Raw genomic sequence first — 27,947 nt, forward strand, 5'->3', positions numbered from 1 at the left:
TGCTTAGTTAAACTTACAGGAGTTATACAGAAAAGAACATTTGTCACATCATCACGGTGAACATGGAGGTCAAAATATGTGAAATATTGGCAGTTTGCGTGTTTTTCTATCCCCCATGGCCAGAATGGCTCCATCCTCCTGAGTGAACACCCCTGACCAGGGTCGTTTCTTTGAATTTCTACTCGTCATCGCTGTCATCACTGTCGTCATCTTCCTGCAGCCAGTCAATCAGGACCTTGCACTTTTCCTTGACAGTAACCATCTTCTCCCCCTGAGCGGCATCAGCCCCCTCCCACCAGGCCAGGATGCCCTCTTCCTCGAGCACGTCCAGGTTGTACAGGTGCTGCAACAGCGCCGCTAGCAGCGTACCCGCACGGCTGGTCTCAATGCCCCGAACAGCAGCAGCGGCCTTCTGCAACGCGAGCGCGAAAGCTGCCTGGTCGCTTGTGTCATCGCCGCCAACGGCGACCTCCGACACGAACTTGGATGTGCCCTTCTTGGCCGTCAGGGCGCGCTCGGCTGCCTTGGATGGCTCGAGGGCGCCAGCGGGCTGCTGCATCAGCTCCACGGCGGCCCTGACTAGGGCCGTGGCGATAGCACGGCGTACAGCCCCGTCCGAGGCGTCCGTAGCGAGTCGCAGGCCCATGAATTCAAGCTTGGCGCCATCCATATCCTTATTATCTTCGGATCGAAGGGCGTCCACCAGACTTGTGACGGCATCGTTGTGGAAAGAGTTGCTGGCATTGTCCGAGCCGGCTGATGTATCCGAGATCATGGATGAGTGTCGCTCCCGCGACCCAGACCCAGGAGCGAGGTGGCCATGTGCACCGCCCCCAAGCCCATCGTCGTCGCTGTCGTCATCCGAGTGCTCCGAATTGAATGATGATATCGTCGAGGTGGAAATGTTGAGATGTGCTGTTGAGTAGATGAGTGTCCGTTGGAGGTTGGCTGAGTCAAACTCGTCATATTCGTCCTCGTCCTCGTACTGGTATACCGACCCCTTGCCCGATGATCCGAGAAGTTTTGTGTCTGTTTCCGCAAGAAGGCGATCCCGCGTAAAGAGTGATAATGTGGTTGCGTCGGGGAGGGCGACCCCGTCGCTTAATTGTACGCCGAATGAGACGAGCGAGCCCGCTGGTATTGTGCAGTCCTTGCCAACCGTCGCAGAGCTGGCCACGACAGACCTCGTTATCCTAGCTCCATCCTCGATAGTGGCGTCGCTCCATATGAAACTGTCACTTATATGGACATTGCTTCCAATGTGGCACCTCTCGCCTATTACGCAGTTTATTATGGTGCTGCCCGTTCCTACTGCTGTCTTCATTCCCACAACCGACTTCTCAACGTGGCTACCGACCTCGAACTTGACACCCTTTTCGGAGTAAACAAAGTTCCGGCGCAGAGCATAAGATTGCCCTTGGACGAGGTTGTTGTCGGGAACCATGGGAAATGTCCATCTACTAATCACATCACGTGTGATGGATTCGTAAAGCTGCAAATTGCTCGCACGGGCGGCGTATCCCTCGTTCACTATGTTAGTATAGATGAGCTTGCCGTTGAGCTCCCAGTCCTTCAAAACTCCGTGCAAAAAGTGTTTTCGAGGCGCCTCGTAATCAAAACTGTCCGACCAAAGGGCCAGTACGTCCGGGGTACAGATGTCGATCTCGCAGTCGATCAAATCAGTGCGCATCTCGACTTCGTCATGCTCGAAAACGGCAGGATCGAGCACGGTGTAATGACTGCTCTGTAGCGGGTTCGTCTCGTCAAACTGCAAACACCGGCCCTCCTTAGCTTCAATTGTGAATACGGGTGTGGTTCCCCGTGATTTCGTGTGGTGGTCACCTGGTCCTCCCTCGCGCAAGACCATGGTCATAATGGCGTCCCGGTTGGCTTCCCTGCGCCTTCGGTGGGCAGTCAAGGCATTGTCAAGGGGGATATTGGCGACGAGGTCGCCGTGGACGAGGATAAAGTCGCCAGAAATAAGGCCTCGCTTATCGAGATCGCGCAGGAAGTCACCAGGGGAAGAAGCATCGTTGACGCGCACAAACTCGAGAAGCGAGAAGGGTGATATGTGGCCGGAAGGACTCCATCTGGGCGAGTCCTGTATGTATTGCTCGACCTGGTCTGTGTGATTTCCGCAGTATATGAAGACCTCCTGAACACCATTCATGGCCAGGTACTCGAGTGTGTACTCGATCAAGGGCGTGTTCGCTAATGGGAGAAGACACTTGGAAAACGGTCAGGCAATGGCATTGTACATAAGAAAGAACACGGAGTGCTAGGATATATGCATACTCGTGGCTTTTCTAGGGTGAAAGGCGCAAACCGGTCTTGAAACGAATCGGCGAGAACCTAGTATTCACGGAAGAAGTCTTCTATCAGTATCGCATCATGCCGCGGCAGGTAACCAGACCCAAATCACAAAAGAGCAGCCAGGACTTACAACGGCCTGAAGCACATCCTCGGCTTTCTCCTCGGCGCCAGCTCCGCCGGACTTTTTGCCCTTCGCTGCGGCCTTGCCGCCTTTATGTTGCGACATTGCTGCTTCACCAAATGAACTAAACGCCAATGACTACCCAAGTTCAACCCCGCCCAGAACCAAAGGTGTATGCTCGACTGAAAAAATCCGTGCAGTAAGGGATTTCACAGTTCGTGGATAAAACCAATTGACAGCTTGCTGAAACGGTTTGAATAAGGGAGGTTCATAGTTCAAGGTGAATTGTTTTTCTATTTTTTTTTTTTTGCACATTGCTTGGTGGGATGACTCAACCAAGCTAAGAGGACTTTTGCTTGTGACTGCAAGCAGAAACGGGAATGGGTTTGCGACTTTGCCCCGCATCTCTCTCCCACCATCCATGACGGAACTGCTATGGAGCTCTCCTCTGCCTTAGTACCCCATGTCCATGACGGCAGCTAGGGGGCCAACCCGACAAGAGGTACAAGTCAGCCAGCTATTGCCCCAACGCGCCAGCTCATGTTCGAAGCTTGAAAAGCAACGCGCTGTTATGACTTTTCGTGCTGGCCATCGGATGTTAACGCTATCAACAGCTAAAAGAACGTAAGGCTTTTTTTTGGCATGCATAATCGCGCCGATTTCTTCCATGCGCTCAGCTTCAAAAGGATACCGAGCAGTAACTAGCGCTAAAGAACATTGCCATAATCCTGAAAAATGGCAAATTAATTTCTCGGTCCCTTGAAATACCTTATCCCTGAGATTTACAATGTGTGCAAGTGATGTAGACTGAATGCTGGTTGCGGGTCCTCATCTTATGGCAGATTGGATACACGTAGATGGAGATGAAGTTGAGCTTGGTGTAACAGTTAATCTCTCTACTGCCGACAAACAGACGGTATCCATCATGTATTCTACACAATGTACCTCGGAGTATTTTATTCGTCAGCCGCAGGAGAGTTTTCCTGGACCACGGATCTCACAGAGCATACCCCCTCAGCTCATGTACTCCATACCATAGTAAAGTTGACTTGGCAAGGCAGCCCTCAAATGACTTGGCGCAAACCAATAAATATTATCAAAAGTCAAGCATACTCGATATCAATCCCATGTGACCAGATCATCCTGCTTTCCGCCTGTTCCAGGCCAGTCGAGACCTCTTTAGTTCTCGCCGGGGGTCCTGCATAGCCATTTCTGGTGCGACTGCAGCCATGGAGATGCGCAACACGAAATTCTGGGTTTGTTTGAATAACACGGAAACACATGTGCCTGAATATCGGTCTGTCTGGTTTTCCTGGGTTGTTACCCATTTTTAAATCTCTATTTTTTGTTCATATCACCATCATCTGACAGCAATACCTGCAGCAGGCCATGACAGAAAGGAAGCAGACCCAACAAATCTTTGGAAGCTCGGCTGGCAGCAATGGCATGACAGGGGGGAAGCGACCCTGAGCTGAAGAAAAAAAAAAGTGCGGATGAAAATCCGGGGAAACGGGAGCTTTTTTTCCCCCCTCGTCGCTTGAGACTTCCTCCCCCACACAGCAGCTGTGTCCTGGCCTGTCTGCTAAAATGGGTTGTCTTTCGGCCTGGCCTGCCTGTATCTTAAGCTTTATGAAAATCAAACCTCCGTCAGTTTTTTGGTGTTAACAAAAAGCTTGACTCCTGTTGAATGAGCGTGTTGTTCAGCCGCGATTGTTTACTGTAGCAAAAAAAAAAAAAAAAAAAAACCGAAGACCCTGAAAATATGACATAACTGCATATATACCTAGGCAACGAAACCCGAATCGGTTACGGTGCTTATGGAATTGGCAAACCCACGGAGCAACCGCCCCTCGTACTCGCCGCTTCCGGTCATGTACATCAGGTCCGCAGAACAGAAGAAGAATGGCCGATAACAGACAACATATGCAAGCTTGCAAAGTAGGTACTTGCTTCGTACCTATAGGTCAGTCCAACAGGGCGACGAGGATGGGCAAAAGGTGTCCAAGCACACCCCACTATACAATCCGGCGTCAGTCTTTACCGGTACAAAAAGTTTGCTTGGAATACCTCCGTAGCTCTTATCCTTGGGGGTTCCAGACCATCATCGGCCCGGCCCCCCAAGCTGTGACACGACAGGACAAAGTCAGCCCCGGAGCTAATCAACCGAACTTTTTCTTTGGTCTACTTCATGACTGATTGGTTGCCGCCCTATTTAAATCGGCTGGCTGTTTGTATAAATTTTACTCCCATTAGGTCTAGACTATAATTAATCCCAGTATTTCCGAAGGATTCATTCCATGCATGTACCAAGTATTTTCTCTTATCGAGCATCTATTATAGTGCCCGGCCATTATCGGCAAGCTCATGTCTTATCTCGAGCTCAACCTGGAGGGCTGAAAATCCGTTTCTAGGCTGAGCCTGGTTCACTCCCACTTACCGCTTGCTTGCTCGCCGTAAGCTTGCGCCTCGGTACGTTTCATCGCCAGGTGGGATAGGGAGCCGGGCCCCCTCTGGACGCATCAAGTTAGCTGCCTGACTGTAATTTTACCGATTTATACTTGTTTTGGCTGGTTTCGGTCTCTCGGATTACTCTATTGGCGAACTATACATAGATACTATATATAAACGGGTGAGGTGCCTAGGTACTCCCCACAAGAAAAAAAAAACGGGGTAACTCCGAAAAAAGTGTACAAGACAGAAATAAAAAAGGGCCTGGACCCGTCCACGTTATGCGACTCCGCGCTACCTCCGGTTACAGCCGTGGTTCTAGACTCTGGGACCCTTCCCTAGCTCGTCCAATGTTTTTCTGCTCTTTATGACCTAACCTGCCGCCTGCCCCGGAAGTTCCATTTGTTTGCTTATATACCTGCCCTATGTATCGTTCTCTTCTCATCTACCGGTACTTAGCAACCTAGCATTCTCAGCCTTGTTAATGCTGTTGGGTACTACGTCGTACCTATAGCAGATGCGGTCTTTTTTCTTCCTTCTCTCTTTCTTGGTTTCACTTCTACCTTTCACGCCATAATGCACCGAATGCTCACTTAAAGTCCAAACACTTACTCTAGAGCCAAACGACAGTCCACGATGCTGGCTTCCTCGATGTTTTCTCGCCACGATATGACGCAGTCACAACGGGGCGTGGCAACCTTTTTTTTTTGTCATGAATAATGGAACCGGCCTTTATAGATCACGACTACCGAGTCTTGCCATCATGGCTAGATGATCTGAAGACACCCAGGAACCCAAACCAGCCCGTATAGCAAACAATACCCCTATGCCAGCCCATTCATGGCATGGAATTCCATCAGCCCTGGTATTCAAGAAGAACCAACTCCAGTCAGGTTATAATGGATGACGACCCAAACGCCCCCGAACTCCCGCGACTTTTTGCCACAAAAAGCGTTCACGCCATGCCGAGCCCAAAAGAAGGGCGGTGGAAACCCAAACAAGAGGGGAAAAAAATAAACAAACAGTTAAGATAACGGTATAACCCCAATCTTTGACACGCTCGCAGAAAAAAAAAGGCGCTGCACAATGGTATCTTATAGGTAGCCACAACATATATAAGGTTGGAAACAACGAACCCCCGTCGAGAACAAGCGCGCTCAAATCCAACACCGTATATTCCTGACTATCACCTCGTTTCGAGAGGCGGCAGGCAACAAGACCTACTGATGATCGAGGTAGAATAATGGGTGGCGTTTGAAAATCGACTCAACAAATTGCCAGCAACTGGATCTAGTGATAGCCAGTCGAGGCTCCGGCATGTACGCGTTGACGTTTGTTGGCTTGGTCATCCTGGTGATCCATCATGCGCCGCATCTGCATGTTGTTTGGTGCCATGTGCTCTGGAAGGCGATGCATGGAATTGGGACCTAGCGCTGCGTGGCTGCCCCCTGGCACCGCCATCGCCGCTCCTCCTTGCATGCCTGCTTGCCCAGGCATCGTCATCATGCCGTTGAATGGCGCTGGCGACCTTTGTTGTGTGCCGCTGGTCCCGAGGTTCATGGTCCCGCCGCCATTTCCTGCCCCCAAGAAACCAGTGCTGCCGTCCATAGCTGCACCACTGTGGCTCATCATTGGCGATCCCCAACCGACAGTTCCTACAGACGCAGGGGAGTGTGTACTCTCAAACTTTATTGGCGTCGCCGGTATCGCACCCCCGCTCGTACCTTCGAACTTAATCTGATGATGGGATTGCTGTTGGGCTGCCATGTGTTGTTGCATGCCATGTGCTGGAGGAGTCGCCATTTGCGGTGGCATTTGCACGGACTGAGGCATCATCATTTGAGGGCCTGCCGGAGTGAACGGCGCTGAAGATACCGCGCTTGGGGCCTGTCCGGCCATCTCGCCAGCGAAAGCAGAGTCCTCTTCGTGCGAATGTGCCGGAAACTTGAGCATGTGGCTCAAGTGTTTCTTGACGATCCTGACCATGCCCTCCTTGGTGAATGGTTTCGCCAGAACATCGTTCATACCTGATCGGCATTGTCAGCCTGCATAGTCTGATTTCAGACAGGTCTTGGAGATTACAGAACTTACCGAATTCGAAATAGGTCGTTATATCCTCTTGGCGGATGTTGGAGGTCATGGCTATGATCGGGATGACGGCACCACGTTGACGGATCGAGCTCGTGGCTGACACACCGTCCATTTCAGGCATGATAATATCCATGAATATGAGAGAATACCTGTTGGGGTTACTTGAGAATTTGGAGACGGCATCAAATCCATTCATCTAGCCCATCAGAAAGGGTATTAGCAAAGGCGATCAATTGCAAACCCGAGAGAAAAGTATACTTACGGCAGTCTCAACATCGCAGCCAAAATGTGTAAGGAACTTTGATCCGATGCGCTGGCAGACCTTATCGTCCTCGACCAGCAATATGCACGGTTTAGTCTCCCATACGGCAGCTGCCACCCCTGCCGCTGGCGGTGGTGTTGCCTGGGCTGGAGCATCGATGGCTCCCAGAGCCGGAGGCTGAGAATAAGGAATATTGTTGATATGGTCGGCGTGGAAGGGGTCGATACCCGTGGTCTGGCCCACGGGGTACACCATTGGTTTCTGGTCCGCGAATATATCAACCCCACTGAAAGTCATGTTGAAGGCCTGTTGTTGGGAGAGCAGGGCCGCAGATGATGTCGTCGAGTCTGGTGGCGAGGCGACGTTGTTGTGCTGCTGCTGTGCCAGCCTTTCAAGAGCATTCGAATTGCGGGATGCATCGATGTTCGAGGTTATGCTCTCAAGCACTTCTCGAGCACGCCGTAGCTCTGGAGCAGGCTCATCATCGCTTCCAGGAAGCAAGCTCATACCGCCGGCGGTGAATCCCTGGGCAGATCCCGAAGCACCATTTGCTTGCGTGGTTTTCCGTCTCCGCTCGTCCTGGTTGTCCAAGTGGTTCATAATCTCATGAAAGTACTGGGTAAATAGTTTTAGCGACTTCTGATGACCGGAAACTTCATCTGTCAAAATCCTGTTGGCCATCGCCAGGTTGTGATTCGCAGTTTGAAGCTCGTGCATCTGTTGGATAACTGCATGGAGAGACTCGTTCATTAAGCCGACATGCTGATTGGTATCAAAGGCAGCCTCAGCAGGAGCTGGTTTCCTGGTCGTCGGAGCTTTTCTTTTGATAATGTCAAAATTGTGACTCTGACCCCTTGCAAACTCGGTATGCCGGAATTCCCACGCCTAAATTAGGGTTGGTTAGATCATGCAGACTGGATGCTATTTACAGTAGAATAAGATATGTAACCTACATTCGGGCCATATTGGGCGTTGTCATCCGTGTTCCGTACTTTGTGGAAGTCGTACTTGTTAAGTTGCCTCACAAAGCTGGCGAAATTGCTATGCTTGAAGTGTTGCGGCAATATCTCTTTGGTGAAGCGATCGTTCTGGATCGAGTTCTGAGTCAGAGCCCCGGCATTGACTGTGGGATCTGTGGGCGTAGGAGTTCTTAATGCTTACATCCTTCACTATAAAGCTGGTCCCGTCGTCACTCCAACAAACAATATCTGATTCTGATGGATCTTCCAACATACTACAGAACTGTACGATTAGCAAATTTGTCAAATGTTGACATGAGGAGACGCCTTGTGCGAGATGGGACCTTTACCGATATAGTTTTCGAACCTAAACGATGTAGCATTTGCGTTAGTCATTCGTATTGGCCTTAATAAAGTTCCGAAGAAAGATTATGCAGGCACCACGACCTCCAAGTGTATCGGATATTAGAGTCCATCACATACAAAATCACTGGAGTTGTTGTTCCCTCCCTGCGACCCCAGGTCGCTTTCTTGTGCGGGCGGCATGATGGTCCAAGTTTAAGTCTGCTGTAGTGTACTTTCAATAGAATTGGCGGTCGATGCACAGGCTGAAGGTTTTGCCACAATGATGTACTGGTCGGTCCTTAGAAATTGGGCGTTGAAAACGGGATGAACAAAGCTGCTGCGGCCTTGACTAGACCCAAATAGTTGAAGATGAGGAATCCCAGAAACGTATACCGAGAACCGGCTCGAGCCAAAGAGCACAGGCCAGTGTCGTATAGAATTTGAAAATCTTCCCTCTCTTCACAGCATCAAGCTGCCTCGACCATGCGCTGTCAGTCCAGATGGCGCACGTCGAGGAACTGTAGACTGGACGAAAAGCTCCCTCCTAATTCTTGCGAGAAAGCTGCCGGACGCAGCTGGTGACAGTAAAGCCCTGGAAACGATGTTGAAGCGCGCAAAAACAACAGGCTACCACGCGTGGCTGGCGCATGCGCTGTCGCGCACGAGGCGCAAAGATTGTTCAAAAGGGTTGGCCGAAGTGATTAAGGGTCTTGGGGAGCGGGAGCTTGTGTTGTTGCGTCGAGCCAGGGGTCGTCAGTACGTCGCGTCACGCACGTTCTTTTTGTTGGTCGAAGCGTCGTGCTTTAGTGTGTGCAGGATATGAGGTGCACTTCTGATGGGAGTCGATGTCGTAAGGGTCAGCCCCAGTCGCAGCCGATGGAAGAGCACCAAGTGCGGCGTATCTCGTTGAAGAAATTGGGTGCCAACGGGCGTAGTTGTGTAGGCAGACAGGCCTCTGGCCAAATAGAGGCACAGGACCAGCAATATTGTCTTTGCTGAAGCGCCAGTAGGGAGGGTTGGTCGAGGTGGGGGGACGGTGTGAGAGACAGTTCGGATCTCGGGTGTCCGCCTGGGTGGTCTTGGTATGCAGGTCTCCAGAAGTTAGATAGGTTGAGCATGCGTGTATTGGCAGCAAGTGAGGTCCTGCGTAAACCTGCTGGTGGTCAATGGCGGGACAGCATGGGTGTGCGTGCCGGTGCGAGAGCTACGGGCGAGGTTGGAGGCGTGAATCGCAATTACGACATAATATGTGGAATGAATGGTATCCGTGGTAGATCCATCACCTGTCGAAGTTTCGCTCTTCCCAGTAATAATTAGATTGAAGAAGGAAAAAGAAGAAAAAAATTAATAAATCAACTAAGACAGTAGACGAAAAATGAAAATATGGATGCTCCTCTCACAGGTAGGGCCTGTCTGATTGACCAGACAAGCCAGCATCCGAGTTTTCCAGCTTGGCCAGCGCTGCTGTAAAGCTTGGCCCGGCCGAATGGTGGAAACTTGGGGTGTGTGCAAAAATGGCAAGCAAGCAAGACTGGAGAGCCCTGGAAAGACCTGACGACATGGCGCTGTGGAGTATTCTCCCAGCGCCTCGAGGGAGGGAGTTTGTTGAAGCAAGAGTTGGCCCGAACTGGGACAGGGAATCAGATCCAAGTGGGTGGGGCGGGGTGTGCCTGTGGGTGGGAATGGGTCCCGCCTTCTCGCACACTGTGGGCAGGAGGCATGTTCCTTTTCCAGGGCTGTCCCCTCCAACGAACTCGCTGCTCGCAGCGAAACAGCGATATCCTTGCGGCCGACCGCGTGTCAAGCCAACCTCTCCAGATCCTTTTTCCGGTAGACATACCTGGATTTGGTGATAATAATACTGTACCGGTAATCCCAAACAGCCAAATTAAAATACTACGCGAGTCCGTGGGCATGGATATATGCTGCCTACATCTACATGGGCTAGGCTGCTTGTTTTACGTTAAGTTTACCGGTAGGTACACCTACATATGCACCACGGGTTTGTTTTGGCGGCGGAACGGCTGACGATCCATGGCTGATGTACCAAGTATGTAGGCGGCGCCCTGGTGGTACGCTAGCCATTGGCTACAAGCTACCGCCCTTGCTCGTACTGCGTACCTATCAACCTCCTTGTTAGGCTGGTCGTTCGCCTAGATCGTCCGTGAAATCGCACCCCGGGCTGGTAAGGTATTCATTGTAACTATTGTATCCTAACTACACGGCCGATTGAGGGCCAATAACATTCTGGCCGAACTTCTACAGTAAATCTGCGATAAATTTTTGTTATCGAAGAGTCGAAGAGATCACCCATTTCCACCTCGTCCGAGGAGTAGAATCGTCCTAGCGTTTTTTTTTCTACTGACCTCGCCGCGTTTGTGCCACGAGTTGTTTCCGCGTCGAATTTCCTGATTCCGATTAGCCGGTTGATAACCTTGCCTTTTTTGTTTTTCTCTTGCTGACAGTGGATACACAGTACGTCTGCCAAGAGACACTCGCAGACTGACCGCACCTTGCCGTCGGTGCCGATCCTTACCAGATCTCCGCGGCGATCCCTGTTCGCAGATGCTGGGCTGAACGTAATGGCGATTGGGCATATCCCAGCTTTTGCCTATGGAGCATACGTGGTATTGTAGGTGGTCCCCATTGAAGTGATGTATCTTTCCTGCTTGGTTTTTGTTTTGTTTGATTTGCCTAGATACACTTGGTATAGTCTTTTGTTTCCTCTTTTCCAACAACGCGCACATCGATTGCCACGGTGGCTTGCCCTAAAGTAGCCCTTGGAAGGCAGTTCAAGAGCCCCATCACCCCTAAGCTAGCTAATTAAGCCTTTGTTAGCACCCTGCTTCCCTCAGGGTCTGAGGGGTTGGTACGTACAGTACGTTTGCTGAAATAGTGTGCTATACCTACTGTACATGCACAAGATGCACTAATATCACTTGTGCCATCAATAATTAAGCGCTCCACCCTCCTTTCGAGCATGGAGGGAGTGGATTTCACTCAGATTTCAGCGACGACTTACGCAGTACCAAAGTACTTCCATGTGGGACTTGCAGTTCGCCGCTTCTCTCTCATTCGACGTACCATATTTGAGACATCAGCAGGGAGCGTCCTCACTATTGGTACTTGGACCCGATCGGTCTCATTCCAGTAACAAGTTCTTGGTTCTCCAGTGCCACTGGATACAGTACATAGTACAGGGAGAGACAACAGTCGCTACGGGCATTGCATCTGATCATATCTGTGTGGATCGGAAACTTGCAGACTCATTGCGAGACGGATGCGCCGTTGAACATCGGACCTCACCATTGAATCTGATAATCTCCTCTTCCTGTCCTCGATGATACTGGTTCACCTTTGTCACAAAACAAACCTGGTAAAAGTCTGCTTTGCTGGTACCGATTCGGTGCGGCTCTTTTGCAGGGGTCACGGCACAACCCAAAAATCTCAACCTTATCCATATTCAGTCGGCACCATTCCTGATCCTGTTTGTTTTGTGCGATTCTGGCTTTTTTGATTTTTGATATTCCGTTTTGTTTCTACTGTGAGTTTGACCTGAGCTTTCCCCTGACTCTCTGTCTACAAGGTATGCATATGTTGAGACAAAAGAGCCAGAACGCCGGGGATGGGTTCTCTGTTTTTTTTTGTCTCATGTTCGCCCCTATCTATCATGCTCTCATGAAAAAAGAAAAAAAAAGGTTTACACCCAACATAGCAAATAAACCTGGCTGCCTCGACACAGACGACGGGAAACATTGGTGCCACCTGGTAACGATCTATACTCCGTAGATATCAAAAGGAGACCTTGCCTAGCTGGGTATCAGTCATACTAGCATGCAGCTCCCCGCTTACCGGTAAGCCGGAAGGCAATCACCTGTTCATGCCGCCACGCTGTGCGCCCGTAACCACGTAGCAACACCCCCAGCAAATCCCCTCTTTACCCCGGCAGGCATGCCCGGTTACACGGCTGGGACAAAAATCATCGCCAAGCTACCCCCGACTATTACCGTATAGACAGACTCGACAAAGAGTCTAAATAATGAGTGCCAACGTCGACGGCTTCCCACAGTCTCGGGCTCACCAGGAGTCATTCATATGCATACGTTGAGTGCATTTTCGTATTCACCGACGCCCAGCTCCTGGTCGACTGTCTACCCCGGCTTCTCACGCTAACAGGCTTGAGCACTTGAAATGGCAGTTCCCTTCAATCACTCCCTGCGTCCAATCTTACCCTAGGTCCAACTGCCTAGAACGCTCACCTGATCCTGTTCCTATGTCGACAAGAAATATTGACGGGCTGACTTTTTTTACTGATATTTGCCGAGACTTGTTCTTTGCCCCAAGTTTTACATTTGCAACATTCTTTTCAATATCCCAGTCCGTCAATTTCCCACGCCCCCAATCCAGATCCTCGGGTCATTGTGAGGTACTCACATACCATCGTGACATGCCAACGATGGAACAAAAACCACCACGAACAAGCCGTCTAGAAGTAAATACTGAAGAGAGAAGACTCTCCAATTACCCCGTCCTTCTTGCCAATGATCCGGGAATTCGAAAGGCCCAGCCCGGCGAACCACTGGGGAGAGCCCCGTAGGGAAAGTCTGACTACTGACCAAACCGCTGGGACGCCATCAATCTTGGCCCGGAGGACGACAGGGAGGTAGGCATGTTAGTGGCGGCTCAAGAGTTTACCACTGGGAAGAGACACATATCGGACTCTTTTTTCTACCGCCAGGTGTCTGGAACCGTCCTTTTCTTGGGCATTAAGATCGAACTATTCAACGGGTTTCGGGGACAAAGATTAACCCGACTGCTTGGACACTACAGTTTTTCTTTCCTTTCTGCATGCCGATTTAGCTGATGGCGTGTTTGGAAAGAAAAGAAAAGGAAATTGAGAAAATGTTGAACAGACGAAGAAAAAACCAGCAAAGATGCGGCAGGACATGCGAAGCTAAGGTTAGTGCATGAACCTTGCGCCGGATATGCCGCAACAGTAGCGCCACAGGGAAGGGGTCCGTCTTGCTTGCACAGGTTGGGCTGATCTTGGTATTTATTGAATATTATAGCGGAAACCCATTGAACGCCGTGCTCATGATGCCACAATAGATAAAAGTCCTTGAAAGAGACAGGACAATAATGAGTTGGGCATGAGAACAAACTCTCCTACCCAATGATAGACCCCTGTTCCAACAGGATCAGTAACAAGAAAGACAAAGGGAAGAAAAGCAAAACAAAGAACAGTAGATATCGGCCAGATACAATCGAGATGTGGCTGCATAGTCATTTTATGGCTTTTTCTGACCCTGGGGCCACCCAACTTAGGCCTTTTCCTCTTCTCCATATGGCTGCTACCAAACTAGGATATTACTGCAACAGCTTCTGCGAGCCGTCTTTGACATCCACCTGCTGGGTTGAGAAGGCACAGTACTTGTCCTTGATGGCCACGACCTGATATGTACCCTCCTGGCTCGCACGCACAACTTTGCTGTGCTCGAAGCTGACGTCATGCCTGGTCTCGAGGACCTTGGACTTCTGTCCCTTTCGCGCATTGGTGCTGCGCGTGTACGTAAACTCGAATGGAGGCGTTCCTCCAAACTCGAAGAGGATCTCCACCTCGCCGCCTTCGTGGATGTCCACCTGTACGTTCTGTCCACGGCTGATGCGCACGCTCGGCATTGGGTGGATGCGCTTGACCAGCTCCACAGCGGCTCGGCACTCGCTTGCTTTGTCGCTGACACTGGTAATGGAGAACTCTCCGGGGCTGTCTGCGATTCGCCGGAAGCTTGTTGTCGGCGAGTTGGCGCTGCGCTTCTGCCCACCAAACGTGTAAGATACCTGGAAGGGAGGTGTTCCGGATAGGGTGTAGGCAAGTCGCTCGCCCACACAGTAATCTGTGCGAGTCTCCAGGGGGTAAATGGCGGGCGCATCGTAGAGCTGCACCTGGACTGACGAGCCACCAATTTCCGAACGGAACTGGCAGCCGCGAGCATCACGGACCTCACGGATGCGAACTTGCTGAGGACCGAGGCGAAGGAGTTCGCGCGGTAGCTGAACGCCGAATTTGTTAGAGTTTACGGAAGGGATACGGTGCACCTGGGGCACGCCATTGCTGTGGTGCTTGATTTCAAGCTCCAGGAAGAAGGGCGCGACACCAGTCAAGGTCACAGGAATCTTTTCTTCATAATCCTGCTCAGACATGCAGAACTTGAAGACTTGTCCAGGTTTGTCGAAAGTGGCCGTTGGCTTGGCGTTTACTCTTTGCTGTAGGACAACCGGGGTGAACTGCTTCTTAGAAAGATCGTAAAGGCTGTCGGCAAGATCAGTGAAGGTATATGTGTACAATCCGGGCTTTGCAGTGAGCATAGAGATTGCCGATTTACTGAGGGCTGCATCAAACTCCTTGCGAGTGCTTGATGCCGGTCCAGACGTGGGCTTGTGATGGATCTGGTATTTGACGTGGTATGGAGGGGAACCTGAAGTGCAGCTTATGGTTAGTTATTTGATCACAGGTGGTAGGAAAATGTAGAAATGATGACTTACCCTTGAGGCTGATCTCGAAGCCGTCAATATCGCCCTCACAAACATCCTTTTTGACGAACAAGTCGCCGGCTTGACTAACGCTGTCAGACTGGACCAGCGAAAGCTCAGGTCGAGGAAGCCAAGAAACTTCAAAAGTCGACGCCTTGGGGTCAACCGCACCCGGACATTGGCTGTCTGATACCTCAACTAGCTCATATGTTCCAGGGTCCCGAGCCGTTACGACACCGTTGCTGTTCTGGACAGTTTGGTGGATGAGAGGAGAGCCAGGCTGGTCGAAATTCTTGTATGTCACCTTCCACGGGCCCACACCAGTTAAACGGACCGGCAACTTGTGTTTTGCATCTGGGGACTCAATGTTGAGTGCCTTGCGGCGGCCTTCAATCACACCAAACGAAGCCCGTGGTCGTTGGCGCCTTACGTTGATCTTCATCTCGTTCTGCAGGGAATTCTTGCAGCCGCGCTTATCCATGACGCTTGTGAGGGCCAGCGTGTACTCACCACCCTTGCTTAAAGCCGGAGTCCTTAGCGTTTGCTCCCTAGACTGGATGCCCGCCACCTTGTATGGAGTCCGCTTGCCCTCATGAGCTATCTCGTACTCCAGAGTATAAGGTGGTTCGCCGCCAGAAAAGACGACATCAATGTCGACTTGTTGCTCCAAGCAGGCGCTAAGAGGTTTGTTGTCGTATCGACGAGAAATCTCGGCAAAAGCAGCAGGCTTGACATCTTGTTCCAGCGTGTATCCGGAGCCAGTCAAAGGCACCTGCTTATACAGTGCATCATCGACATTGGTAAAGGTGTACTTATGAGTACCCTCCTCTTGAGGAGTGAGCTCCATCTCATGTCTCGTCCCAGAGATGCGTACGACCTTGTGCTCCACGCGTCCGCTGAAAACTTCGTTATAATGAACAACAAACGGTGGAGTACCCACGAGGTCGAGGTTCACAATGAGACCAACCGAGTTGCCGGCACACTTGTCCGGTATGTCCCGAGACCTGACCGAGAGTTCAGGCTCCAAAGGATTCAGGACGAGGCAGGATGCAGGCTCCTGAACCTCACCCTCACAGCTCCCGGCACTGACAGTCTTCAGGGTATACAGACCGGGAGCAGAGACAACAGGAGCATCGCCTGGCTTCTTGCTCACGTGGGAGCCTGGAATCACAACGTCACCAGGGTCGCCGTTCCTCGTGAGAGTGTCGATCGGCGAAAAATCCCAAGTAAGAGCATGTGGCCTTTCGTCTGCCTTTTGACCTGTGGTCTCAAAAACCACTGGCAAAGAAACGCGCTGGCCTCGAGCCACCTTGAGAGGGTTGCGAATGTCACATTTAGTCAAATGCACCTTTGGACGTTCCCGCACCGAGAAAGTTTTGACGAGCGTTTTTGCTGCCTTCGGCCGATATTCTGGGTCGTCGGTGGGCGAGGCGTAGCGCACAACATTGCCAAGCCCATCGTGTACTTCGTCAACAGAGTATTGCCACTCCCCACCAGAGTATAGAGACTCGTTCAAGCTCACAGGTACACGCTGCGACCTTGCCCAAGATATGTCCTCATCCTCAAGGAGAGTGAGGCTAGAGCTTGCCACACCGATCAACGGTGACGAGAAACCATCAGGCTGAAGGTTGGGAAAGTGAAAGCTGTGCTCCTTGTTACCATTGATCCTCCGGCTGTACACAATCTTAAGCGGAGGTGTTCCATCCACATTGAGCACAAGATCGGACAAGTCCTTGAGACAACGTTCCGAGGGCGGAGATGGACCAATGCTGGCCGAAGGACATCTAACAACAAAGGTATGGGGGCTTTTGCGTTGAACCTCCAACTTGTGCTCGTCAATCACGCGCTTGAGCTTATAGGCTCCTGCCTTCTTGACACGGTATTCGAATGTAAAGGCGCTCGGGGTGCCATCCGGGGTGAGCTTCTTTGCATGGCTCTGGATGGTGCGGATGTCAAACCTAGAGAGTTTGATCACCTCTTGAGTGCTGCTGTCGGTGTCTAAGTCTGTCCGGATCAACTCAACCTCGCGGGGTATCGTCGAGTTGAAGTGAATCGGTATTAAGGCAGTGGTAATGTCGCCGCCTATGCAGAATGGAGTTCCGGCGGGGTTGAGAACGGCGAACCTTTTGTAGCAGCATCAGTACTGTCCTGTTTAGGAGTGATTAAAAAAGAGTAATAAATCAACACTAGGCACTTACCCCTCTGGAAGGATGTTGATGATTTGACGACCCTGGATAAGTGACGAGTTGTGAAGAATTTGCGAAGTTTTGACGTAGTTGTCGGATATCGAGAGCTCAGAGTCAAAATAGAATGCTTTCACGTATACAAACAGTACACTTAGTAAAGGAACCTGCACAGGCAAGTCAGTAACATGCAACTGGCGCAAGCGCAAGAACTGAGGTGGTATTAAAAGTTTGGTGTCTGGTAGCATTTCTTACTGGAATATGGTTCATGATCAGCAAGGTAAAGATTGCATGCGCAACCAAGAGGAATATGGCCACGGGCTGCGAGAGCTCAAGCCATGGTATTCTAAGCTCAGGAAGGCCTAGTATGTAGACGCCGTCTATAGCGATCCATTTGAGTGAAAGCCATAACGACTGGGCACTATCATCGTCCAGCATTTGCGACCAGTCGTAGAGCTTCCATGCTTGAACAGCACCGTATATACCGAGGGCGAACAGGCGCTGGGTGGGTGCGTCTATAGCCCGGAGGGGTATTCTTGGCTCTGCAGCCGTCTTGGCTACAGTCTTTTGGGGTGCTGGAGGCAGGCTCCTTCGCGGCGCCGATAATGACTGACGGGCTGAAGGAGTCGGAGAAGGTGTAGGAGGGGCGCCTTTGTGCGCTGGGGTTTGGGGGAAAGCCCCGTTGGAGATGCGTGGTGTTGCTGGCATCGCATCCCCTTCGCCACGTTTGGGCGATATTTGGGATGTTGCACGACCCGTAGTAGCAGCTGTGGTCAAAATTATGGAGTTACAGCAGGGCTGATGGCGGTTGTCGTTGTGGTAGTTCGTGATGGCTCAATCGATCCCTGCCTGCATCCAAGTTGATGTCAGTCACCGAAAAGAAAGATTTAGTGTAGGTACCTATCTAGGTAGACTGGTACAAGAAAAAAAAAGATGTGCAATGTACATTGAGTATAGAGGTATCTCGACTTCTTTGTTGTTTTCTCCCCTTTCCTTGGGATGGTTGTAGAAGCTTCCTATGCTCCTGCCTCCGTCACACCTCGAGAGTTCGCCTGTCACGTCAACGGCTCTGCAGCAACGTCAGGAACGCGTTTTTTTTTATTTGCTTGCACAGGCGGGATGGATGATGCTGGTCGAGCCCCACATATTTTGTGAAGTCCAAGCCCAGCGCTCATTTGATTGGTCAATAATTCACGGCGTCTCCCATGGTGAGCGGGGATCTTGAACAGGGAGAACCAACAATTTCTTAATTCGGGCTTGTTGACACATCTGAGGGAAGGATTATTTCTAAAATTTGCTTGAGTGTATGTATACCTGGAACTGAAAATAAAGGACAAAAAAAGCCCAAAATAACTTATGAAGTTTTATAGGCAGGAATTGTTCGTCTTGAGTCAAATTCCCGTTTTCCGCAGAAATATACATGCCAGGGTTGCATTTTGACGTGATAAACCTTCCGATGTTCTGTCAACCAGTACCTAGACTATTTCTAGATATCGAATAAAATTCTAGGATCTATGCCTCATGTATGGAACTTGACACCACAGCTCTAACGGCGCACTCTGGGAACCTTTTTCTTTCTTTCTTTTAACCAATATTTTCGACGATATCGTCACATGGACAAATACGGTAACTCAACCCATCCTTATCGCATTGTCCAACTTTCAGAGTCAATTGTCCAGATACAATGCAGACGTATTTCTGTATAACATAAGAACTCCATAAGAAATCCTCAGCCTGGTACGTTCTCTTTCTAGAATATTAACCGAAGGGGCCTGCTAATTACACCGGCTAGCGACTTCTTGTTGCGGCGATTACTTGGATGCCTGTACAGGCCCAGCGGTGCTCAACCTACCTACCTAGGTAGGTACCTTACTTAAGGTCATCTACGGTGAACGAACAACCAGCCACAATCTCACGGCAAACGTCACCGCCGCTTTACTGATCGATGATCTGAATTTCCCTGGAGTAATATAAAATTTGCCTCGGGATAAGAAAATAAAAAATCCACGAGGACATCAGCCTCTCAAACAATCGACAACTAGTATCGGCATCATCCGCGGTGAGGATCTCACAATTCCTGAATCGCTCCTGGTTGGCTTTACCTACGGAATTTTCACATCAGCTAGGCGAATCGCTGAGATTTTCGATATTATTATTCATACCATCACCATGTCCGATAACGCAACCGCTGAGATCAGTAGCCGTCGATCGGGGAGAGTACGACCCGAGATCTCGTACAAGGAGCGAGACGATAAGGACAGCTATGACGAACTTCGACGTGCTCAAGGATACACCGTCAAGAGACAGCGAAAAGATCTGTCCATCAAAGGCCATCAAAACGGAATCCAAAAAGCTGATGAAGAGGCAGACGCTGTTTGCACCAATCAAGGTCCGGACCTCCTTGACGATGTACTCAACTTTCCGCCCGAGGAGTTGGAAGCATACGAGGGCTGGGTTGAGCTTGAATCAGATCCGGCAAGTAGAAAGCTCCCAGATTCAGATGTTGCTGGCGGCCTACCAAATTGGTGATGATGACAGCCTCGCTGACCATTTATAGGCACATTTCAACTACATACTGCACACACTTGGCGTGTCCAATGTCCGTAGCGAGGAAATTTTCAGCATGGATGAGACAGAGATAGCGGCGCTCAGGTAAGTTAACCCGGGTTTGAAGAGAAACCTGGGTACCACGGGCTGATTATAGTCTAAGAAAACCAATCTACGGATTTATATTTTTATTCGAATGCGAGGGGGTTCCAATCTCAGACGAGATAGTCCCCCCTCCATCGAATATGTGGTTTGCCGCACAGGTATGTGATTACCTCCCTGACTTGACAGTGAAACATAGCAAGATGACTCAACTAAGAACAATTTTGAACAGACTGCCTCGAATTCGTGTGCTACAGTTGCCCTGTTGAATGTTTTGATGAACTGCGATGAAGTAGCTATGGGCGAAAAAGTGCGTAAGTTCAAGGAAGAAACTGCAGACATGGTGCTCTCGCACAGAGGTGCATACTTGTCCCAGAACAAGTTTCTCCGGTCAACCCACAACACATTTGCGCGGTGAGTGGAATGGTCGAACCTGAAGTCTTTGGAGAAACTACTATTATCAACCCTTTTGAGATTCTTCTGCTGACTCTACCCACAGTCGTCTCGACCTCATGGACGCAGACTTGGGTATGATGAATCAATGGGAAGAGCGTAACAAGCGCCAAAACAAGGGAAAGTCCGGCAAGCGCAAGCGCAAGGCCCTTGACCCAGACTCAGCCAAGCATTACGTGGGATATATTCCTCACGATGGTCAGCTGTGGGAGCTCGATGGGTTGGATGGAGGTGTCATTTGCTTAGGTACGGGTCAATGCCCCGACTTTTTCTGCAGTAAATTCTCGAGCTAACCTGGCTGCATACAGGACCATATCAGGGGGACTGGGCCTGTGCCGTGATACCCCATATCCAGAGAAAGGTTGAAGAGCTTGGTCTCCAGGCCAACCTACTCGCACTCTCCCACAATCCCCAAGCCAGCGTGCGCCAGAAGCTTGCAGCGAACATGGCCTGCTATGAGGCACTCCTACAAAAATTGGCTGCCAATCCAACACTGAAGAGTAGCGCGGAGCAGGATTCAAGTTACATCACATGCAAACAAGAACACGCCGAGCAGTTGGAAAAGATTGGCCTAACATACGAAGAAGCTGTGGCGATAGCAGCCCCTCAAGAATTTTTGAAGGAGTTGGACGGACCGGAAATGACACCCGAGCATGCGGATACAGCTATGAGGAGGTTAATAGCTGAGCAACGTGATCTGAGACTGCAGTATGACGCAGCCCGGGAAAGCGGTAACGAGGATCTCGCTGCTGCGCGTCGCCGATGTCAGGACTACACTCCTTTGGTCCATGGATGGCTGCGTGCCATGGGCGAAGCTGGTGTACTGGAAGCCCTTGCAGATTCGCAATAGGCGGGCGCTTTTTTCATATGGGGGTTAATTTTCCCGCCGGTAGTTGCGATAATATGTATTTGTGTAAGCAGTGGCACGCTTGCTTTCGATACTGTTTGGACGAGGTTCTTAGATGGATGAGGAGCATCTAGCAATTATCCAACATAGCCATCACACTCATAGCAATAGACATTGGCCACACAATGTATTCTTCGTTTATCCAGCTTGAGAATAGTATGTTAATACATTAGAGATGCATCAAGTAACTGCAGGGTAGGTAGCAAACAGGTCAGATCGGCGGGTAAAGGTGGGGCACTAGATCCACTTGCTGGTCAATGGCGGGTTGAGGATGGGGTTCTTCGTCAGCCTCTCAGCCTGCTTGCTTGTGCTGTCCATTGGAATACTATCCACCAGACCACATCAACGATCTTTCAATCCCAAAGCATCAGACTTCTTCAATCAAAATAATAAAATCGAAAGCCGAGAAACCGCTACGCATCTAGTAACGATTTACATCCCCAGAGATCCACAGTCGACTTGCCTACCTCCGCTATTCCGGACCTTGAGTTGCTGGCTGTTGGAACGCGCATAAGGCCAACGAGGAACCCCGGCCGCCCTTTTACCTCCGAACCCATTTGAACCACACCGCATCCCCCACTCACATCCATATCCGGAACCGACAAGATGGCAGAGCGGCAACTACAGCAGATCTTGACGCAGCTCAAGTCGCAACAGCTCGCCTACGCGGACGCAGCCAAGCTCCTCTCGAAAGCGAAGCTCCTCCTCCTGCAGCTCGGCGCACTTACACCCAAGACCACGACGACGACATCAAGCTCAACAAGCAGCGGCAAGGGCAAGAGCAGCAGCAGCGGCGGTGCATCACCATCGGCGGCACAGCTCGCCCTGGCCCGGGAGACGTACGAACAGGGAGCGCTGTACTCGATCCGGGCCAAGAACGCCGACGGCTTCACGCGCTACGTACAGCAGCTCTCGCCGCTGTACGAGCTCCCCGCCAACGTGCTGCCCCCTAACCTGCCCGAGCGCAACAAGGTCACGGGCCTGTACCTGCTGCTGCTCCTCACCCAGGGACGCTACGCCGAGTTCCACTCGGAGCTCGAGGCCCTGTCCACCCGCGAGGGCGGTGGCGGCAGCGTCGACGTCGAGGGTGACCGCTACCTTGGCTACCCCATCCGGCTCGAGAGGTGGCTGATGGAGGGCAGCTACGACCGCGTCTGGAAGGCTATGAAGAAGGGCGAGGTGCCCTGCGAGGAGTATGGTGTCTTTTCAGAGGTGAGCTTTCCCTTTTACTAGAACCCGGGAAACTAGCTTCAAGTCCATTTGATTCCTATCGTTTGGTTGCTATCGAAGCCACAACGTGCTAACATATCAACGCCCCAAACGTGCAGATCCTGACCATTCAAATACGGGCCGAGATCGCCTCAAGCAGCGAGCGTGCCTACCCGTCTCTGCCTATCTCCTCCACCAAGTCTCTTCTGTTCCTGGAGTCAGAGGGTGCCGTTGTAGAGTTCGCCAAGCGTCGCGGCTGGACTGTCCGCGACGGCCACATTTACTTCCCCACCGCCGGTGCCGAGGATGGTGAGCCCGAGAAGCCCGTAAGCCTGTCGTTCATCGAGAACACCCTTGGTTACGCCCGTGAGCTGGAGACTATCGTCTAGAGCTGGGGCGCGCGGCAGTGATTTGGAAGGTGTGAGGGGGTATGTGAGAGGTGACTGGGCCTTGGATGGCGTATAGCAACGCTGGGTTGGAATCCACGGACGCAAGTCCCAGCGGGACAGGCTGGTTTCGAAGCTTGCTAGTCAGGTGCGCGGGGGAAGAGTTCAAGTTGGGGCAGTCGGACTTTTAGAGCCTTTGTATTCCGAAGTGTAATAAAGTAACATAGACTCAAGACGCCCCTACGGCCCACCTACGTTCATCCACGAGCGGCTCACGTGCAAATATGTCAAAATGGCATGTAAACATTTTCTCTAACATCTCCGACAACTGATCACGCTAAGACAACTAGGAAAAAGATAAAATAAAGAAAAGAGAACCGTCGTTGACTGCATATATCGACGAGAAAGAAAAGGGGAAAAATCAAGCCCGGCGCTTTTTTTGGTCTTGTCGAGAAGCTTTTCTTCCAAATGGTCATTTGCAATCTCAATCCGACTCTATGACAGCCCTTATCAACAGGAGTGTCGTTCCGCAGCGGCAGGGAGCATCACTAGCTCCGACACCAAGTAGACCTCCCTCTATAAATCACACAATCGCCATCAGTGGCGCACCCGATATCACTCATGCAAAAAGCTTCAGCCCACTTCCGTGCTTGCCAACTTCGCACACTTGGCATACGGCGCAGACCGTACCCTTGTACTTTGTATGGTACTTGGATCCATCAAAAGCACACTCCTCGTATGCTGTTCCGCTGTAGATTGGTGTGTGGCTGGCTGCGCACACCTCAAACTCAGCGAACTGGTCGAACTCGATCTCTACAGCGTCGTTAGGGTTCCGCTCGCATTGAGCCTTTGTCTTCTTGGCCTATGATAAGATAACAGTGGTAAGTCTCCCATGTGCTTCTCAACAAATACGCATACTCAAGGCTCGACAGTAACTTACAGTTTCTAATATTTTGCTGGCGCCTCCGTTGGCCAATATCCTGTTGGCAAAGCTGAGGGCAGAGTTGTAGTTCTTGCTCCTGGCCGCGAGGTTCATCGCATTCAGGAGTGCAAGTTGTCTGTGGGGCACTTCGATCTTGGGGATTGTGAAATAGGCCGACAACTCAAGGCTGCGCTTGAGAAGTTCTGGGTTCTTGGCCACAGCATCGGGTGCGCCGAGCTTCCTCCTGGCCAGCTCGATATCCATTGCCACAGCGTACTCTGCAGCAGAGGTGATGAGCTTCTTGGCCTCCGCAACTTCGCCTTCAGACGAAACAGCGTTGACCAGAACAGCGTGAAGGATGTCCCTGAAGACCTTGACACCCTCCTCCAGCTTGTTGCTCTTCATAGTGCTGTAACCTTGCTGCAGATCATTTGTTGCCAGCGATTCAAGATCGCGTGGAATAATAGGAAGGACCTTCCTAGGATCTGTCTCGTCCGTAGTCCTGCGGACGTAGTTGACCAACGCCGGCAGACCAACTGATGCAGGCAAATAAGTCTTGGAAGCCTTGTACACCTCCAAGAACCTGTCCTTCAGCGGCGCAAAGTTGACAGCACCTACTTGGCGGTTAAGCAGCTGCATGGCTGACTCAAAAGAGCCTCCTGCGACATGGTCGACAGCCAAGGGGGAGTTTCGTGCCCACAAATCAGCTTCGCTGCTACCGGCACCGCCAGTTTCGGCACTCTCCACATTGACGAAATCGCTGTCAACTTCCGGTACTATGTCATCTCCCATGTCCCATCCAGCAGCGTCCTCTTCATCATCAACATCCACAAGGGCACCAGTCTTGGAGCTGGGTTCCTCGCCTTCTTCCGCATACCCATTCGCAGCGGCTCCGGACTCGTCATCGAGAGAGAGGCCTTCCATCTGTCCAAGGAGGGCCTTCTCGAATACTGACTGGGATGTCGCCCTTGTCGGCCAGTTGGCCTTGTGGGTAGGAACGACAGCTTTCGGCGGCGTAAGCGCTTCGCCGATCTTGGGCATCGTGAGCTGATCCTCAGTCAAGCCGGTCGCCTCCAGAATGGCTTGACATTCCTCATCGAGGCCATGAGACTTGGCAGTCATGTATGCCATAGGGTCTGACAGTTTTGCAGCAGGTTAGCTTCTACTCTCCACAGGCACTGGAATTCCAAGGGTCTCTTACAAAGGTCAATCTCCTTGAACATCTGGATGCGGTCCTCTACCTCTCCTAGGAACAGTGCATCTTGGAAGCGGGCGGTGAAGTCTCCTCGGTGCTCGGCGATCTTAGCCATCCTGGCGAGCTTAGTCGTGTCACCAGTGGAAAGATACAAAAAGGAAAGCTTGTCGAACTGCTTGAGCTTCTGATAGCACATCTCCACGACCTGGTGGTTGCCGTGTGCCAGAGCCTCAGTGCTCAACCTGGTCCACAGCTTGGGGCGATCTAACTGCTTAGCCATCTCGACTGCAACTTCAAGATTGCCACACTCGATGGCAAGCTCGAAACGGGTCGTGGGATCCTGGACGAACTGCAGTGCAATCTCGGGGTATCCCTTCTTTTGCAGATATGAGATGATCGACTGGCCGACAAGACTGGAGGTCTTGATGATGTGCAGCATCTCCTCATAGTTGCGCTTCACCAGAGACAGCTTGAAACGATACTCGGTAGGATCAATCAGAAGAATCTTAGGCTTTGCGTTCCTGTCCAGGCAGTGGGCATTCCTGCCCTTAACCCGAACGAGGTAAACGGTTTGATCAAGAGTCCGCACGATGCCGTTGTCGCCATTGAGCAGAGTGTATTTGACGTGGTTGAGGGTCGAATAGAGGAGGACGCCGGCATCGTCCCAGGTTGCGCTCTTGATACGGATCGTCTCGTGGAGTGTGCTGACCTGTTCAAGGTTTTTGGTGACAATGGTCACGTTGTGCTTGCTGAGAAGTGCAGCGTACAGGCCATCGTTAGACCAAACAACGTATTTGACCCCGTTGACGGCAAGTTCTGCAATGGTCTTCTTTTGCTGGATCTCATAAAGATGAACGGCAGTAGGTGTGATGATCAGCAAGTTTCCTGGACCGCCAAAGTAGATGTCTGTAGTGCCGTGTGGAGGCTTGAATGATCGTGTCGTGTTGTTCGAGAGGTCCTTAATATCGATGGTTTGTGAAGCAACATTGAGCACGGCAAATCGGTTGCGAGCAACAAAAATTGCAGAGTTGCCCTGACCGCGTTTGGACTCGGTAGGCTCTATCGCGCCGGATCCTTCCCTCGGAAGGCTGATCAGCTCGTAGGTCCCATTATCAGCCGACGACGTAACCAACACAGATCTTTCTGCCGGATTGTAGGAAAGGGTGCGAGGAGGAACCCAAGCAGGGCCGACCTTCTTCAGCGACAGAAGAGTTGGGCTCTCAATGTTCTTTTGGAAGTCATATGACCGCACGTGCTTCTCCTTGTTGATGTAGAAAAGGACGTTTTGGTTGACCGCGGACGCAGGGCGTTCGCGCTCGAGTTTGAAAACCATGACTCCATTGTCATGACCGGCGGCAAACAAGTTAATCTCTGGGTGAGCTGCAATAACCCAGAACCTGTCATTCTCCCGCTTGAATGACTGAACCCCTGTCCTCTTGTTTAGGTCCCAAACTCTTATCGTCTTATCCTCGCCTACAGACAAGATGAGATCTTGGTGTGGGTGGAATAGACATCCCGAAGCGTTCTGGAAGTGACCCCGGCAGGTATCAACCTCCCAAGCCTTGGTCTCACTCATGCGCCAAAGCTTCACCAGCCGATCGTCACCAGCAGAGACTATCAGGGGCATTGTTGGGTGAAATGCAACCCAGTTCACTCCGCGGTCGTGGCCCTCGAGGACAAACTTGACAACGGCGTCAGTGTTGCCAAACATATCGGTTTGATTCGCATTGTTCCGCGCCATTTGATCTTCAAAGGAAAGGGAGGATGTGGGCGCAGAGTGCTTCTTGCGCAAGCCGGAAATGTCCCATACCCGGACGGACTGATCCAGCGAAGCCGACACGACCAGGTCCTCCTTGGGGTGGAATTGCGCACACATGGCATAGTGGTTATGACCCGTCATCGTACAAACTATAGTAGTGGTTAGCACTGCTCTAAAGCTCAAACATTCCCTACTCCCAAAGGTTGGTCTATCTCACTCAAAGACCGGTTCTGCCAGTTCCATATCCGAATCGTTTGGTCGTCCGAGGCCGACACAATCCAAGGCAGCTCGTGATGGAAGAAGACTGTGCGGACATAGTCCAGGTGACCGTTCAGAGTGAAAAGGCATCGGCGCGTCTGGTAAGACCATACTTTGATCTTGTAGTCGTCACCGCCCGAGACGAAGAGGGGTTGCGTTTTGTGAAAGTCGATGGCGCGAACAGGACCGTCGTGTTCCTCGAAACGGTCAATCAACGTGCCCATGCGATAGTCCCATAGCTGAATCGTCGAGGAGTGAAGAGAAACAAGAATCCATGGCCTTAAAACGTCGAAAGGAGGTGTCAGTCGGTTGTATCAGCCAGCAAGCTATGGGCGGGGAGCTGCCAGCTAGCTGTTGCATACGGACCTTTTTGGGTGGAAGGCAATGCCCTTTGCGCGAGAAGACTTGGACTCGAACTGCAAATACAAACAAGCAATTAGTTAGTATGGTATACGGGCAGCTCGAGAAGAGAGCCAGTGTCACTTCATACCTTGGTGAGCATGCCCGACGACGCCTGCATCTTGAAGGTGGGATGAAGCCTGAGCTTCTGGCTCTGAGAGTGTAAAACAAATCGCCTGCGCCGGAGAATATAAAACTCGCAAAAAGCTGTCCTTGGCTTGCAATATCTAGGAACAGTCTGATTGTGATGGTGGTGCAGCGGTTAAGTTGAGCTGCTTGTAGGGAATCGGGTGTTAGGCCACCTTGCGCGAGCTCTTCTCACAGCATCCCAAGTAAGTCAAGTCGCTGCCGAATTGCTACAGTGGAAGCGTGGCCGGAGCCAAAGTGTGGGAACCACCACAACCGACACTCGCTCTATGGTTTTTCCCGCCCGGGACAGGGGAATCCAGTCCAACCCCACCATTCGTCGACCCCACGGCTCAGCCTCAGGCCCCTTACCCACCAGGAATTGGAGAGCTTCAGCCACATTGAGCTCTCATTGGTTGCAAATTCGAGAT

General features: G+C 51.2%; 7 protein-coding genes across 7 annotated transcripts; 2 read left to right on the plus strand and 5 right to left on the minus strand.

The window, feature by feature from the left end:
* Window positions 1-63: 63 nt before the first annotated feature.
* On the minus strand, window positions 64-2,837 carry MGG_03517 (uncharacterized protein). The gene is made up of 3 exons (XM_003716354.1): window positions 2,444-2,837; window positions 2,296-2,352; window positions 64-2,227 (listed from the first exon to the last, which is right to left on the minus strand). Exons 1-3 carry the CDS (start codon window positions 2,537-2,539, stop codon window positions 179-181), a joined length of 2,202 nt encoding a protein of 733 aa, XP_003716402.1. The 5' UTR covers window positions 2,540-2,837; the 3' UTR covers window positions 64-178.
* Window positions 2,838-4,981: 2,144 nt separating this feature from the next.
* Window positions 4,982-10,120, minus strand: MGG_03516 (uncharacterized protein). Its single transcript, XM_003716355.1, has 7 exons — window positions 8,678-10,120; window positions 8,545-8,561; window positions 8,397-8,469; window positions 8,189-8,323; window positions 7,236-8,120; window positions 6,974-7,169; window positions 4,982-6,909 (listed from the first exon to the last, which is right to left on the minus strand). The coding sequence occupies exons 1-7, from the start codon at window positions 8,738-8,740 to the stop codon at window positions 6,173-6,175; spliced, it is 2,106 nt and encodes a 701-aa protein (XP_003716403.1). The 5' UTR covers window positions 8,741-10,120; the 3' UTR covers window positions 4,982-6,172.
* Window positions 10,121-10,675: 555 nt separating this feature from the next.
* On the minus strand, window positions 10,676-12,980 carry MGG_17081 (uncharacterized protein; the record flags this gene model as incomplete). Its single annotated transcript, XM_003716356.1, has 6 exons — window positions 10,676-10,721; window positions 10,906-11,150; window positions 11,417-11,426; window positions 11,562-11,717; window positions 12,771-12,871; window positions 12,978-12,980. 6 exons carry the CDS (start codon window positions 12,978-12,980, stop codon window positions 10,676-10,678), a joined length of 561 nt encoding a protein of 186 aa, XP_003716404.1.
* Window positions 12,981-13,502: 522 nt separating this feature from the next.
* On the minus strand, window positions 13,503-18,340 carry MGG_13535 (nucleoporin POM152). Its single transcript, XM_003716357.1, has 5 exons — window positions 18,200-18,340; window positions 17,509-18,102; window positions 17,269-17,420; window positions 15,083-17,193; window positions 13,503-15,015 (listed from the first exon to the last, which is right to left on the minus strand). Exons 2-5 carry the CDS (start codon window positions 17,959-17,961, stop codon window positions 13,907-13,909), a joined length of 3,825 nt encoding a protein of 1,274 aa, XP_003716405.1. The 5' UTR covers window positions 17,962-18,102; window positions 18,200-18,340; the 3' UTR covers window positions 13,503-13,906.
* Window positions 18,341-18,752: 412 nt separating this feature from the next.
* On the plus strand, window positions 18,753-21,437 carry MGG_03513 (ubiquitin carboxyl-terminal hydrolase). The gene is made up of 7 exons (XM_003716358.1): window positions 18,753-18,990; window positions 19,046-19,728; window positions 19,811-19,905; window positions 19,964-20,063; window positions 20,135-20,316; window positions 20,402-20,601; window positions 20,664-21,437. Exons 2-7 carry the CDS (start codon window positions 19,423-19,425, stop codon window positions 21,203-21,205), a joined length of 1,425 nt encoding a protein of 474 aa, XP_003716406.1. The 5' UTR covers window positions 18,753-18,990; window positions 19,046-19,422; the 3' UTR covers window positions 21,206-21,437.
* Window positions 21,438-21,569: 132 nt separating this feature from the next.
* MGG_03512 (26S proteasome non-ATPase regulatory subunit 8) lies at window positions 21,570-23,233 on the plus strand. Its single transcript, XM_003716359.1, has 2 exons — window positions 21,570-22,474; window positions 22,591-23,233. The coding sequence occupies exons 1-2, from the start codon at window positions 21,869-21,871 to the stop codon at window positions 22,858-22,860; spliced, it is 876 nt and encodes a 291-aa protein (XP_003716407.1). The 5' UTR covers window positions 21,570-21,868; the 3' UTR covers window positions 22,861-23,233.
* Window positions 23,141-27,779, minus strand: MGG_03511 (coatomer alpha subunit). The gene is made up of 6 exons (XM_003716360.1): window positions 27,482-27,779; window positions 27,358-27,407; window positions 26,951-27,270; window positions 24,981-26,882; window positions 23,798-24,915; window positions 23,141-23,719 (listed from the first exon to the last, which is right to left on the minus strand). Exons 1-6 carry the CDS (start codon window positions 27,509-27,511, stop codon window positions 23,477-23,479), a joined length of 3,663 nt encoding a protein of 1,220 aa, XP_003716408.1. The 5' UTR covers window positions 27,512-27,779; the 3' UTR covers window positions 23,141-23,476.
* Between the last annotated feature and the right edge of the window lie 168 nt (window positions 27,780-27,947).

The sequence above is a fragment of the Pyricularia oryzae genome, chromosome 4 (assembly GCF_000002495.2).
Source record: "Pyricularia oryzae 70-15 chromosome 4, whole genome shotgun sequence".
NCBI classification, from domain to species: Eukaryota; Fungi; Ascomycota; class Sordariomycetes; order Magnaporthales; family Pyriculariaceae; genus Pyricularia; species Pyricularia oryzae.

Coding starts and splice junctions, on each gene's coding strand:
- MGG_03517 (XM_003716354.1), bottom strand. CDS start 2,539: ATGTCGCAACATAAAGGCGGCAAGGCCGCAGCGAAGGGCAAAAAGTCC. Junction 2,353..2,443: donor AGGATGTGCTTCAGGCCGTT/GTAAGTCCTGGC, acceptor CGTGAATACTAG/GTTCTCGCCGATTCGTTTCA. Junction 2,228..2,295: donor TCACCCTAGAAAAGCCACGA/GTATGCATATAT, acceptor CCGTTTTCCAAG/TGTCTTCTCCCATTAGCGAA.
- MGG_03516 (XM_003716355.1), bottom strand. CDS start 8,740: ATGCCGCCCGCACAAGAAAGCGACCTGGGGTCGCAGGGAGGGAACAAC. Junction 8,121..8,188: donor ACGCCCAATATGGCCCGAAT/GTAGGTTACATA, acceptor ACCCTAATTTAG/GCGTGGGAATTCCGGCATAC. Junction 6,910..6,973: donor AACGACCTATTTCGAATTCG/GTAAGTTCTGTA, acceptor AATGCCGATCAG/GTATGAACGATGTTCTGGCG.
- MGG_13535 (XM_003716357.1), bottom strand. CDS start 17,961: ATGCCAGCAACACCACGCATCTCCAACGGGGCTTTCCCCCAAACCCCA. Junction 17,421..17,508: donor TGATCATGAACCATATTCCA/GTAAGAAATGCT, acceptor TTGCCTGTGCAG/GTTCCTTTACTAAGTGTACT. Junction 17,194..17,268: donor ATCAACATCCTTCCAGAGGG/GTAAGTGCCTAG, acceptor CTGCTACAAAAG/GTTCGCCGTTCTCAACCCCG.
- MGG_03513 (XM_003716358.1), top strand. CDS start 19,423: ATGTCCGATAACGCAACCGCTGAGATCAGTAGCCGTCGATCGGGGAGA. Junction 20,064..20,134: donor ATATGTGGTTTGCCGCACAG/GTATGTGATTAC, acceptor AATTTTGAACAG/ACTGCCTCGAATTCGTGTGC. Junction 20,317..20,401: donor ACCCACAACACATTTGCGCG/GTGAGTGGAATG, acceptor CTCTACCCACAG/TCGTCTCGACCTCATGGACG.
- MGG_03512 (XM_003716359.1), top strand. CDS start 21,869: ATGGCAGAGCGGCAACTACAGCAGATCTTGACGCAGCTCAAGTCGCAA. Junction 22,475..22,590: donor AGTATGGTGTCTTTTCAGAG/GTGAGCTTTCCC, acceptor CCAAACGTGCAG/ATCCTGACCATTCAAATACG.
- MGG_03511 (XM_003716360.1), bottom strand. CDS start 27,511: ATGCAGGCGTCGTCGGGCATGCTCACCAAG. Junction 27,271..27,357: donor ATTGCCTTCCACCCAAAAAG/GTCCGTATGCAA, acceptor CGACGTTTTAAG/GCCATGGATTCTTGTTTCTC. Junction 26,883..26,950: donor CTGGCAGAACCGGTCTTTGA/GTGAGATAGACC, acceptor CCACTACTATAG/TTTGTACGATGACGGGTCAT.